Source organism: Anser cygnoides, chromosome 2 (genome assembly GCF_040182565.1).
Source record: "Anser cygnoides isolate HZ-2024a breed goose chromosome 2, Taihu_goose_T2T_genome, whole genome shotgun sequence".
NCBI classification, from domain to species: Eukaryota; Metazoa; Chordata; class Aves; order Anseriformes; family Anatidae; genus Anser; species Anser cygnoides.
Window position 1 is genome coordinate 18,163,470 of NC_089874.1, and position 13,641 is coordinate 18,177,110.

General features: G+C 40.7%; 1 protein-coding gene across 2 annotated transcripts in view; it reads right to left on the reverse strand.

Moving 5' to 3' along the window:
• Positions 1-445: 445 nt before the first annotated feature.
• The window catches only part of GAD2 (glutamate decarboxylase 2), a 38,238-nt gene continuing 25,042 nt past the window's right edge, over positions 446-13,641 (reverse strand). For both annotated transcript variants that reach the window (XM_066991580.1, XM_066991581.1), the window contains 6 exons: positions 12,791-12,855; positions 8,912-8,990; positions 7,017-7,166; positions 5,146-5,253; positions 3,771-3,860; positions 446-3,102 (listed from right to left, as the gene is read on the reverse strand). In XM_066991580.1, coding sequence (XP_066847681.1) covers positions 2,929-3,102; positions 3,771-3,860; positions 5,146-5,253; positions 7,017-7,166; positions 8,912-8,990; positions 12,791-12,855 — 666 coding nt within the window. In that variant the 3' untranslated portion in view covers positions 446-2,928. The remainder of the gene's footprint in view (positions 3,103-3,770; positions 3,861-5,145; positions 5,254-7,016; positions 7,167-8,911; positions 8,991-12,790; positions 12,856-13,641) is intronic.

A 13,641-nucleotide genomic window follows, 5' to 3' on the forward strand; every position in this document is an offset into this window, starting at 1 on the left:
AGACTAAAATCTTAATTTTTGCATCCGTTGTTTTGTCTTTTATTATTATTTTTTAATTATTTTTTAAATTTTATTTTATTATTATTTCATGGCCCTTTTAAATTGTTGCCATCATATAGTTTGTGTCACCCTGGAAAGCATCCTGACAACTTCCACTGTGCTGGAGGCTGATTACAGTCTATGGTTAATTTGCAGATAAGTGCTCATAGAATGAAAAGACAAAACAAAAGACAAAAAATTGTTGAGCTTGTCTGAGGAGAATAAAGCGACTAAATCTGTCTTGTAAAGATAAGGTAAAGGAATAGCAGATGGCAGATTTACACTTGTATGTTGGTGCCAAGTATTGCCTCAAAAAGGGTCTGGTGATGGAATTGTTTTTATGTTACGATAATTAACAGAATGAATCTTGCCATGAAAAAATCCAGAAGGAGACACAGAAAAGCAGTACAATTAAACATTCTCTTTATTGGGGCCTTGCTCCAAAGTGGCACAAGTGATAAATATGTTTTCTGCTGACAGTGCCCATCAGTGCTGCTAATGAAAAGACCCACAGTCACATTTTACACTTTTATTTGGATTTAGATCAACAACACATATAAGATACTTTGGTCAAACACAAGAACAGGTTGCTATGCCGCTCTTTCCGGGCTGCAATAAACATAGTAAAGTGGAAAAAAATGCTGGTTCTCCTGGAACACCGAATGTAAATCTTGGATTGGCACATACAGCTAATAAATACATCGTATGCACTTAGCACTTTAAAACAGAATTGCACATGCAAGATGTAACCAGGCTATTCATCACCTTCATCATTGTCCCTGTACTATTTTTTTTTTAATGCTTTCTGCTTGCCTTTTTCACGGCAAGAAAGACTGTAATTTGCTGCTCTACTCAGTATTTCAGTGATTAGGCTGGTGATTTTGACACGTTCAGCAAAGGTCACATTGAAGTCCTTCCTGACAGAATTGGCATCTCCTCTATAGCTCAGCTCACTCCATTATGCACTGTAGGCAGCAATGGAAATCCACCAAAGTGAGGTGAGAGGTCTGCCTGAAAGCTGACAAGAAGAGGTTAATACCAAGCAAAGATACAGTAGAGGGACTGGCGTGAATGCAGCTCTTACAATATCAAGAGTAAATACCACTACCACACAAATAATGACATATCAATAATATATTGTACAAGCTTATACAGCAACACATGTTGATTTGCAACATTGTACAGTTTAAATCTAAAGTGCACAGCCTCAATCTGAGGTGACAAAACAGTACTATCAATATAATAAAGGCAACACAATTACAGACACAATTTATTTCCTTCTTAGTTCATGTCCTAATGATATTACATTAATACTTCATTTATGTATTTTAGATTAAATTAAAACCACATTGCACTTCTTATTTTCTCTTCAAGTATTTTAGAGCCAGCAAAACCATATTGCTTTACAAACAGAAGTTGGCTGTTTAGGCGAAGTTAAACCAAAACTTCAGTAGGGTTATAAATAGGCAGGCCTAAGCCCCGTAATTCATACTAATGCTTCCAGATACCGAGGGGAAAGAGGATAAACTTCAGCTGCCATCTCGGAGTCACCACTAATGTTAAGGAATGATGCAGCACATGAATTCTGCAAGAGCTGTGCCTGTGAAGGCCAGTGAGGCTCCGTGTGGACTGTTCTAGGCAGATGTAGCCTAAGCTCATTTTTTTTTCTGCAATTTCAAAAGCCATGGCAAACAGGGATGTAGCCCAGTATTGGGAGAAGCCTCTGACAAAGTTTGTTACTTACGCTCCATCACTGCCATTTGGACTATAGTCACGTTTAGTTTAGGCCTTGTCCTGCAGACCTGTACATCTGTGAGAAGTCTTTACCCTCTTAATGTAGCTTTATTTAGAAAGAATTTCAGTCAATTTGTATTTTCAGTGTAGCTTTGCACTGCACATAGAGGAAATTGTTACAACATAAGCATTTATTCAGACACATTACATTTTTTGGATAGGCTTTTTTACCACAGGACAAAGAAACCATCCAAATACAACCTTATTTCAGTCTTGGTTAGCACTGTATACTGATTGTGCGTCTGCTTAGTTAGGCCAAGTGGGAAACATAATTAGGAATAATAGCATCCTATTGTTGTACTGTAATTGATCTTATTAAGTGGTTTTAAGAGCTGCAGTACTCTTGAGGTTTTTTCAGTAATCAGTCCTGGAGATCCACAATCCATGTGACATGGAGAAATGAGGTATGGGTACCTCTTCAGAATGTATGTGGGCTTATGGTTTAAAATAAGCAGTAATAAACATTTGAGGCACCTCCATCAAAAGAAAAAGAATTCTAGTTAATTTTCAGCTTCTGTCCTTGCAGTTTTATAACCCATATAAAATAAAAATATATAGTTTACAAAATAGGATTTTTTAATATATATATATTTTTCCTTTTGTAAAACTATACCTATTTAAATACATTTGAAATGTTGCTATAGGTAAATTAGAAATTCTTTTCTAATACTACGAAAAAGGCAAAATACTTTCACTTTTAAACATACAGCTTGTATACTCTGTTTCTCACTACCCCCTCCCCCTTCCCCCAATTTGATTTTGTCACCATTTTGGGCAAATTTTGCATCATTCAGTCTGATTGCTTTTCATTTGAAGTAGTCACTGTTAAAATTTGGGGTAACATTTTAAGTATCTTCTGTTCTTCCGTATTTGTTTCAATGCAGCTTTTTGTGCAGCTAATTATTAAAGAGGTATTCTAAAACGCAGGAAAGGACTTTAAAGGAGCCATGTTTCTTGATTTTAAACTGTACTCTACTCCAACGCCACAATATAGAAATAGATTTACTTTGGAACAAACTACAAATACATTCGCACAGTTTGTGACAACTTAATTGTCTACTTAGAGGTCCAGGAACAGACTTTCACACCCGCCTATTATAAATCTTGTCCCAGGCGCTCTATTTCGTCAATCAGGAAATCAATGTCCTGATGAGTTGCTGCTGGGTTTGAGATGACCATCCGGAAGAAGTTCACTTTGTCTCCCAGAGGCTGATAGCTCACCATGGTCGTCCCATACTCCATCATCCTGGCTTTTATCACTGGCGCCACCTGCAATGGCATACAATGAAAAGCAGGGGATTATTTTTACTAATAGTAATATTGTTATTATTACTATTATCATAACAAAAAGTGGAGTATGTTTTCTTTTTTTCTTTTTTTTTTTTTTTATAAGGATGAACAGTTACAAGAAGTGTTAAAATGAAAATATGTCCAATGTTAATAAAAAAAGTTAACCTCTGTTAAGGAGTAAATGGCTTATTGGAAAGGCATTGGGTTTATCTGGTCTCTTTGCCCAGCTTTTAAAACCATGGGGGAATTTTCCCTCTCTACTTTCTCAGTATTGCTGACAGGTAACTGGACACAGTAACTTGTGCTCGTAATGCTCAAAAAATTGTTGCAATCATTTTCCATCTTCTTTTTGTATGCCAGAGTGCCATAGTATTACCACGCAATTATTACATTTGCTGGGTTTACCAATTGTAGTTTACTGTAACCAAAGTTGAATACACACTCTAGAGAAGAGGCAAACGCAAGGAATACCAAATGTGGAGACCAAAGCATGATGGTGCCAGTTTACCTGCAGTAAAATGACGATGGATGTGTCATTTGCCAGAATAAAGTGACCTGAGCCCATGCTCTGGAGCTCATTCTGGGGCCTGCCTGCCTGTACAGATTTCACTGTTCACCGCCCAACATCCTGGGGGAATGCTTCTTACCTTCATAAGGCGGCTCATCCTTTCTTCGTTGTCTTCCATGCTACGCAAGCTGGGAGGTATATACCAGAAGCAGACATTTGTGTGCTGAGGCTAAACACAGAACAATAATGGTTTATGCTGCAAGAAATGCTCATAATATCTCACTTGCAATTAAACTCATGCCTTTCCCCCTCTCATGCATCATATTGTGACAGCAATCAATGGCTTTCATTACTGTAGTCCGCTGAGAGTCATCATCATCATTAATACAGAAAGGATAATTTTAGGCAATTTATTCCCAGGATGTCAGATGCGGAAACACATCACCCAGCTGTGCAAATATATTTATCCCCTACTGAGAAGCATCTAGATTTTGTAGGTGCTGTCCCCCACGGAGGCTGAAGGGAATACGGATAAGGCAAATGCCTATTACAGATAATTTAGAGGCAAGGACCGTGTCATTTACTGTTATGACATGACAGCATAATGTAAAATCTGACCCTGTAAACAGGAGTCACAGGCGGTGCATGAGATAGTCTAAGATTTTTTTGTACATTTAATGAAATTTATTACTTCTCCATTTGATTCAGCTAGCTCCTGAATTAATATGTATGCATCACAGTGCCTTAGCTACTTCAACTTACTTGGGAGCACCAAGTGGAAAGGCAAAATCAGTTGACATTTTCTGTATTTTTGCAATCTCCCAACAGTTGCCTGCCTCACCGCGTTCCTCTTCGCTGGATGCTAAACGCATGAGTTAGAGCAGCCCTGACTGCTGTCAGTATCTTTACCCATCATGAGACTCAGTGGACCAAATTCAGTGATGATGTGTAAGGTGTGGGAACTAAATTACATAGTGGCATACAAGTGTGGATCTGTGATCTCTGTTGGAGGCAGAAGGGTGACATTTATCCTTGTGCTGTGGGTACTTAGGCACTGTGGGTACTTAGGGACTGCAACACGGATGGTCCCCACAGGTCACCCCAGGTCCCTGTGGGGCCCCCGTGCCTGCTCACTGGAGGCTGCTGATAAATGAACTTTGCACAAACAACCTTTCACAGCTACATGGGGCACTGTAACCCACATTCCTAACGGGCCATGGAATTACAAAACTACAACCTCTTTTTATTGTTTGAAATCTGGTTCTAATTGTGCGTGTGCTGCTTTACCCTAAGATGCCTGTGTTTAGGTTCAGTGGGGTGAAACTGTACGAACTGGTAACTTATGCACAGCTGCCTTGTCCCTGGATCCCATAATGAAGAGAGTTATCAGCACAACAGGTTTTGTTACAAGGGACGCTGGTTTTTGCTATGTGCTCTTTGGTTTGAAGTGTTGGTAGCATCTAAGGCAAGTGTTGCTGATCAACTGGGAAGAAAAAAACAGTTGCAGTACATACCTTTCCATCAAACACCATTTCATACCCTTCTCTGTTCTTTATTTTGTTGTATAGGTATTCTGCAAGTTCCAAGCACTTATCAATTTGTGCTTCAAATCCTGTGGTTCCCTTTAGAGGAAAAAGGAAAAAAAAATAATGATGTGACTCTCTGTTCTGTGACCAGAAGCAGTGAAAGGACCACGCAGCACTCACCACAGCACCAGCACAGGTCACCTCTCTGAAGTCTCTGTGGGACAGATTAAGGATCTGATTCTGTTTGATGAAGGATGCTTTCCTGCACGCAGTTCGTGCACCTATAGGTCTTGCTGCTGACTCCCTGAATGCACAATATGCCCCTGATACTACTTGTTTCTCAGCAAAATATTGGTAACATTGGTGATAAAGGGTGGCCTCATCCGTAGATTTTGGAGAGAGGCCTGGGCTGGCACAGAAGATTGTCTCCACAGGAAGATGCTGAGTTGCATACATGGGGAATCTGGGGCCATTTTTAGAATAGGGGGCTTTAATCTCTAAGAGGTAATGAGCCGGGGCTTTTTCCAAGAATAATCCTTTTTAGTTAAACACAAAAATATGCTTTCAGAGACCAGCCTGATGCTGTGGAAATGCACATTTTGTTCAAATACTGCCCTGCCTCCCTGGTGTTTTTCCCCTTTTTATTCTAATTGACACCACATCAAGTCAGAAGCCGTGTTTTTGAAGAGCTCCAGCAAATCCTGCTTTTTCTTCTCTGGCAGAAGTCATAATCCTCTGTCTGTGACATCATTATTGTTCCTGCAGTCACCAGCTGTGATGCCACAAAGGATCCAGCTTTAAGAGGGAGGAAGGGGAACAAACAGCTGGAATAGATAAACCACTTAAGAAACATGCATCTTATTTTGTAACATTAATATTACAAATGGAGTGTGAGAAGAGAAAAAGCAGTATAAGACATTGAAAATATGGGGTTTAAAAGAAGAAATGTCTCTGAATAATGGAGGCACATCCCTGCTAAATCTGTTCTGGCAGTGCAGAACTGACTTAAAAGCTCGTGTCATTATCCCTCTGTATACAGAGATTTTGAAACAGGGTAGAGCTAGCGTAGCCCCGGGAGAAAGGCCTGGAGCTGAAGAGAGACATGTGGCTAAAACTGCCTGCCGTGTAGGGGCCCCCAGTTAGTACAACAGCTATTCCAACCTCTGAAAATTGCATCCCCCTTTACAGACTCCCACACCTCCAGCCATGCTTGGTGTCTGCCTCAGAACTGTTTTCAGAGTTTTAATGAAGCACATGAGGATTTTTAAGGCTTTCTGGAAATGAAAACAGTGATGTCATCTCCTCTGAAAAAAAACCTGAGGCAACTTGACATAATGGATTGAATAAATATATGGAAGAACTTATTTAGCACCATTTTACAAATACAGATGAATTAATCTGAGGTGGTGTTTTCACATTTCCTAGAGAACACATTTTGATGAGTTTTCATCTACTCCTTCACAAGATGACTCCATGCCTACTTAATGTATCGAAACTGGGTATTCCAGTCTTGATTTGCCACGTTTAATTTCTGAGTGTCATTAAAAAAAACCATCTTTTTACTTCCAGAGATGTATATAACAACGTTCTTAGGCATATGATTTATGCTGTTAGACTCCTACAGTTACACAAAGCAAATGCTACGCAAAGCCATGGAGTTCAAGTTTCAAAATCATGTGTGCTGCTTTGAAGCTAAACTGTTAAAGGTATAAAAAGGAGGAAAACAATAATGTTCTTTCTTTCATGTTATATACATGAAATTCAGGTCAGGTATTTTCTAAAATGATGATCACAGAAAAGAAACCAGTACCCGGTGTGCATTATTTTAACGCAAACAAGTGCACTGCAGGATGTCCTACCTTTGCCCTCCACATCAGCCATAGCTTGAAGACATCAACATGCCGCCCACACTGCAAAGCCTTGTCTCCAGTGTCATAAGACAGGTCGTAGTGCTTATCTTGTTGAAAGAGGTAGGAAGCATGCATTTGATTGCAACTCTGCATCAGCCCCTTATAGAAACAGAGACACATAAAAGTCCTGTTGGCACAAGTGTGGCTACTGTTTCGAGGGTTGCTTTGGGCAAGTGGCTGCACAGCAGAAATTACAAAACACCCAAATTCAGTGGAATATGTGTCCAAGCACAAGAGAAAGGTCAAAAAAAGGACAAAACCAAACTTAGTTGCTCAGTGGTCTAATTCTTTCACACCTTGTTCGGTGTCCAGGACATGCTGGCACCTGACCCACCAATGTGTAATCCACTCCCAGAGCCAAGGTGTTATTCAAATGAAGCCTGGACTTTGTGCTTCTTAGCATCGTCATGCGTAAGTTCATTTTTGGATCTCACTCTTTATTCCGTGATCTGGTTCCTTTTCCTCCTTTCCTTGGAAGGCGTTCCTCTGGTTGACTCAGACCAGGCCAATTTGGTGACTAATGTAAATATCATCACACCACTTTTCTAGTTGCTTTGGTGTCTAAAATTCTGATTGTCATTGATTTTGTCCTTTTTATGTAGGCACAGCTCTTTTCCGAGAAAGATATCTGCAAAGCCCCCAGCTCAGGTTGGATGCCTAAGTGGTACAGAAAGCTTTGAACAGACAAAAGAGCATATGGCTTTTAAACGGCCAGCTAGAGCTATTTCTGGGTTGCAAGATACTGTTCAGAAAGGCAGCTTTGTGGGAGGGCCAGCAGGCAACAAGGGGAAGAACCTGGCTCATGAAAGCATGGTTCAGCTTTTTAAGTGAAATGCAGAGAGTCATGTTCTGGCTCTCATGAACTCCTCAACCAAGTTTAAGATATACCTTGTATATCTGTTGCCTAAAACTGCAATTTCCAGCCCAATAAGAAACAAAACTTGGCTGTTTATCATCAAGTCCAAGCTTTATGTGTAACTCAAAACTGAGACAGTAAAATGAAGGGGGGAAGGAGGGGGAGGACTGGTTTTCTCTTAAACTGAGCCATCTGTTCTTGCCAGAGGTCAAGGATGGTACTGACTTCATCAGGTGGGATTTGTTTCAGGGAACTGACCCTGAGGGCAAATAAAAGTCAGCTTCTCTATTCCTAAGCGCAATCACTTTGTATACAATCTGTTGTACAGCTGTTAGCAAAACAGCAACCAGCTTTTTGATAGCTGGTCTAGTAAGTAGTGGTTGTATAGCAGCTGTCCCAGTAACCGATGGTTTTATGGAAATTACAGGCTTGAAGGGTAATTCAAGTTCTAGTACTGAATGAAATGTCTACTTCTTATTCCAAGCGAACTTCAGTCTTCCCTTTTTATTTTCATGTGCCCTGAAGTGGATATATGGATCAGAGCTGGATTGAAATATCTATCATAAAAGTCTAGAAAGTGTAATGATGCCGAGATCCCGGAACAATTGTCGTACTGCATTTATACCACACCGTTCATCCTAAGAGGATGAGATTTTGCCTACAGCCACTTTTTATGCTACACAGAAGCCAGCGTGGCTACATAGCTAGGCACCCACAACTTAACGATAGACATTATGAATACAAAGCCACAAAACTCTGTGAAGATATTGCCATTAATTGCATCTATCATTTCTGCTTGACAGCTACTTTAATTCCCTTTTGCACTCACAGCTTTGAGTACACAAGTAGAAGTCTATTTCTCAGTTTCTTTTATAACCTTCATCACATTAGCAAATGCTAACTATGACACACATACGGAGAAAACATGCAGGAATGCAAGAAGGAAAATGTCAGAAGAGACCAGAGAAGCAAGTATTTTGGGACATACCTCTTCTCTTACTAGCAAGGCTGAACACTGCAGTGGGACGCCCATCATCTTGTGCGGGTTCCAGGTCACTGAGTTGGCCCTGGGAGAGCAAACCACATGAAGCTCAGACACTGTGGTGAAACCATGGAGATATTTAGTAGTAATCAGAATAATAACAAACATAGCAAGGCGCACCTTTTTCTTTTTCTTTTCCTTTTTTTTTCTTTTCTTTTTTTTTTCTGAAGAAGCAAAGCTGAAAGTAATCATGGCTAATTGGGAAAGCAATGCCTTCATAAGGGACCCAGCTCTGGATTGTTTTTGGATGACAATTTCGGCAACTTATCACAAGATAATTGCTCTATCCACTACATTTAATTAGTATTAAACTTTCTCAGGAGTCATTTATACTTCATAAACATACGGTAAACTTCTCAAAAACACCCACTTGACTGATGAACTTCCTAAAGGCACACAGCTGATCAAAGATGTACATAGGAAGGTGGCAGACTAGCAGATTCCCTCTCATCGAGTTCCATTTCAGTAAGATTTTAGTAATTAACGCACACAAATATTTCTGAAAATTTCTTTACATACTTCTGTGTACTTCTGAGTCTCTGACTCTCTTGGAAAACCTGGCCAAAAGTAATTTTTCTAGTTGCTGTGCTGATGGTAAATTTTTGTAGCTCTTTGATTTTAGGTTGGCTACGGTAATTCACATGACTGGAGGACTGGGTACAAAATTACCACAGTAATAAGCACAGAATTGATTCACCCTTCTACAGAAGAGCCTGTGCCTGCCTGCCCTCAGGACACAGAGACTGCAAAAATAGCTGTCCGCCCAGATCTTGTGAAGAAACAGGGTGCTGTCACAATTCAGACTAGAGACGAGACATTTGGGACTGTGGCAAGTGCTGAATGGCAGATTGTCCAGTTGTTTATTGTTGTAATTTTGTGTTATGCTTGACTGGCTATTTGCTAATTACTATTATTACATATGATGATTAGCTGATAGATGTATACATTTGCATCATATTTGGCAAGCTGTCAAGGATGCACAGTGAATTTTATTTTGTGTAGTACAATGATTGGAGATTTGATTGTGTAAATTGATACAAAGGAGTCAACAGGGGCATATAAATACTTAAAGGACTCAGGATGCACTTGCAGGTAATGTTTTCCTTCATAGGATTTGGAGACAGTTTTATAGATTCATGCTTGTCCTTATCATTTCCTACCAAATTGCTTTCACTCAATCAAAACAAGCAATTCCAAAATGCACATTGGACACCGCAGCAGTTCTGTGCTTTCTTCTTTGCTGTTTAAATGGGACTGCACAAGTGCCTGATGCAAAAATCTGTAGGGAACAGTCTTCCGCAGGCAACATCTGGCCACTTGGCTTGGCTTTTAAGTATTTGGCAGCTTTTAATCAGCTTAGAGTCAGCCATCTGACTACAACACCAGAGCTAATGATTCTGAACATGCATTCAGGTCCACAAATTTCCTTCAATATGATACTTTTTCATTTTTATCTGTGCCTGTGCTGAATCAGGCAGAAATTCCTTAAGAGACTTCTAGGTAACAGTAGTGGTATGGGTTTTTCTTAAGCAAAGGGATTATGTACTGTCAACAGCCAGATATTAATTATCTGCCTAAAACATTTAATTTACCCTAAGGTCACAAATTCATCCCAATTGCATCCAGAAAAAAATAATTATTTAAATAGTAATATCCCACTTTTCATTTGTTTTTCATCAGTTTTTCTGGTCTTGAGCCATCAGTATGTACTTGAAAAAATTGCTGACTGAGAGAAACAGTGAAGGAAAGAAGCTACATGGATCCACAGATGTTTTTTTTAAAGCATTTTGCATTCGCCAAAGTAACTGCACACCAAGCACCTGGGTGATTTTTTGACTGTGGATCACAGACAGAAAAAAAGAAGAGGAAAAGTTTTCCTTTAGAGTTTCCAAATGGATGTCAGGAGAAATTCAAGACTGGCAGAATTTGGTCCTCAGCCATTATTAAAAACAGACTGAGGTGCATTCACTGGCCAGGCACAGCTCTGGGAAGGATGCCCAGACCCTACATGGGAGCGCTCACTCAGATGCGAGCATGCTTTTCTCATGTAGTTGTCAACCCCTGCCTGAGACCCTGGGAGGGGAGCACCAGAGTGCATCTCCTGGCAGTGGCCAGACCTATCTGCTCCAGACACCAAGAGGCACGCTTTCTTCAGGGTGCTGTTGAAATCTGCTGTGCAGGGCCTGGAGGGAATCGTAAGGATAGCCCTGCAGTTCCCCTGCCTTTGATGGTATTTTTTCTGGACTGCCTGTTACCAGAAGGATGGGAAAACTCAGAGCAAGAGTGCTCTATTTAATGGTCCCTTCTCGTCCCTTCCCTATCAAACACAATGCCACTTCTCGTGTATCCAGACCTGTAATGATTGAGTTGTACCATGAAATGGGACTGTCCATAGAGATCGGATCTAGGAAGTCTCTTCTAGAGGTGCCCACGTTACAAATCTGGACAAACTGAAGTGAGCTGCTGTGTCCATCAAGCAGGGGAACAGGACTGGAAATGACAAATATCATTAATTTGCCTGCCACATGGAGATGGTGCTTCACAAACACTGGAGGAACTCCAGTGGTGTTCAGGATCTAAGACACACCGCTTGGAAAATTCTCCAACATAGACTCAACCTGACCTTCTCATGCCAGCAGGACTTGGTCAGCAAATTTGGAGGTAAATTCTTTTTTTCAAACTCCATCCTCACAGGCAGCTGGGTAGATAATGCGATGGATATTTGGATATATGTCCTTTTAGGGGAAAATATGTTAAGTTTGGAGTGCTGGAGGCAGTCTTAACTAAAGCATATCAAATTCATAGAACCACTGGCTGCTTTCCAAATTTTGCATGTGAGATACATAAGAATAGGAACAGGATGAGGAAGTTGATTGTAATTTTAATTGGCAACTTGATTTAGAGATAAAAAAAGGCAGGAGGGAGTAATAATTTCATCTCAAGCAGCATGAGCTTCAGAAAATACACAAATGTGAGGACTCCACCTAGCCCAGCATACTGTCTCTAGCAAGTGGCATAACTAGATGTCTGGGAAGAGGGTAAAACAGGGCAAGCATATACAAACTTCCTCCAAATACTTGCTGAGTCCTGTCAGTTGTGGCTCACAGAAGTCCTAAATGTTTTTTCTTTGTCTTCCCTTGAACTCAGGTAAATCTTAACATCCTATGGCACGGAGATCCACAGCTCTACTAAAAGTTTCTGGGTAAGCAGTTATTTGTAAGTTTAAGCGCAGTCTTTCCAGATGCTGAACTGTTTTGCCATCATTTATGCTCATCTGTGCGTATTTGTAATATTGATGAGCTCATGACTACAACTGTGTATATCCAGACACAGATTTACTGAGGGGATGTTGTTAGCACAGCTGGGAGGGGGGCATTCTCTCCAAAAGTGGCAGGGCAGTGGTTGGTGACTGCCATGGCACCTGTCCAACTAGCAGGTGCAATCACACGTAGACCTCAGCGTGCAAACCCTCCACGGTGCGTGTCTTAGAGAAATTCAATTGCTAACTAATTTTGGATAGTGAATCAGAGGATGTTGCAGAAACCACTCTGGACTGCAGAATGTATGCTGGAAGGAATGAAAATGCAAACAAGAAATGCCTGCTGTTCGTACTGCAAAACAAAGTGCTGCCACACTGTAACACTGAACAAAGGCACTTAGCAATGCTATTTCAACTGGAAGAACAGTTTGCATAATTTCTTCCTACTGAATCCTGGAGATAACACTGGCTGATTTTTATTTGTATTTATAGACATTGCTATGGTAATCACAAGTCTGTTAAAACATACTTAATAAATGTGTTTAATTAATGTTAATAAATCATACCTTTCAACACCATTTAGCTTCCATTTGTGCTTTCTTGACATCAGCAGCCCGCCACCCCACGCTCCCTAGAAGGCAAGATACATCATCTTAATGGCAAGATACCTCTGCCTTGCTCCAGGATGACAGCTGTGCGTTCACATCACTTTGGGGCCCTTTTTTCCTTGCTGATGTGGCAAAACGATCCAGGCAGATGGAGCCTGGAGCATCCCCTGCACTAACAATTCTCTTCCAGCAGTGCAGAAGCAGCATTTCACAGCCCGTGGTCAGCTGCACCGCTCGCTCACCCCTCCTTCACCGTCACTGCCGCACGGGGCTGCCCCACACCGTAATTAATGACGTGCAGAGCTGCTCCTGGGCAAGCTGCTTTCTCCCTTCTACTGTCCAAGTGATAAAAAAATACACCGGGATCTCAGCTCCTGTGGAGAGTCTTCATTGTATTTCTGACCTGCGTGCCTCCCACCCGTTTGCTTTTGCTCACAAGAGATCTGGGACGAGTAGACACTTCATGTGACTGAGAAGTAGTTTAAGCAAATGTTAATTCTTCATTTGAATCAGAATGATTTTGGTTGACAGAGTAATCCAAAAGCAAGATACCCAGCCCTATGGAAATTCAATTGCCAAGCCTCTTTAGAGAAAGGTTTTGCAAAAATGACACAAAACCAATTCTAGGGCTGAAAGATGATCCTTCCGAAAGACTTATTGGCATGAACCCAGATAAAGCTAAGAAAAGCAGCCAATCTGATAATTTTTTTTAGCATTTCAATTAATCTATTCAGCAATTTGGGGTACTTTACTCCAGAAACAATGCAGCCTTTTTCTTACGCATTTATTTTGCAGCTGCTGCAGAACTG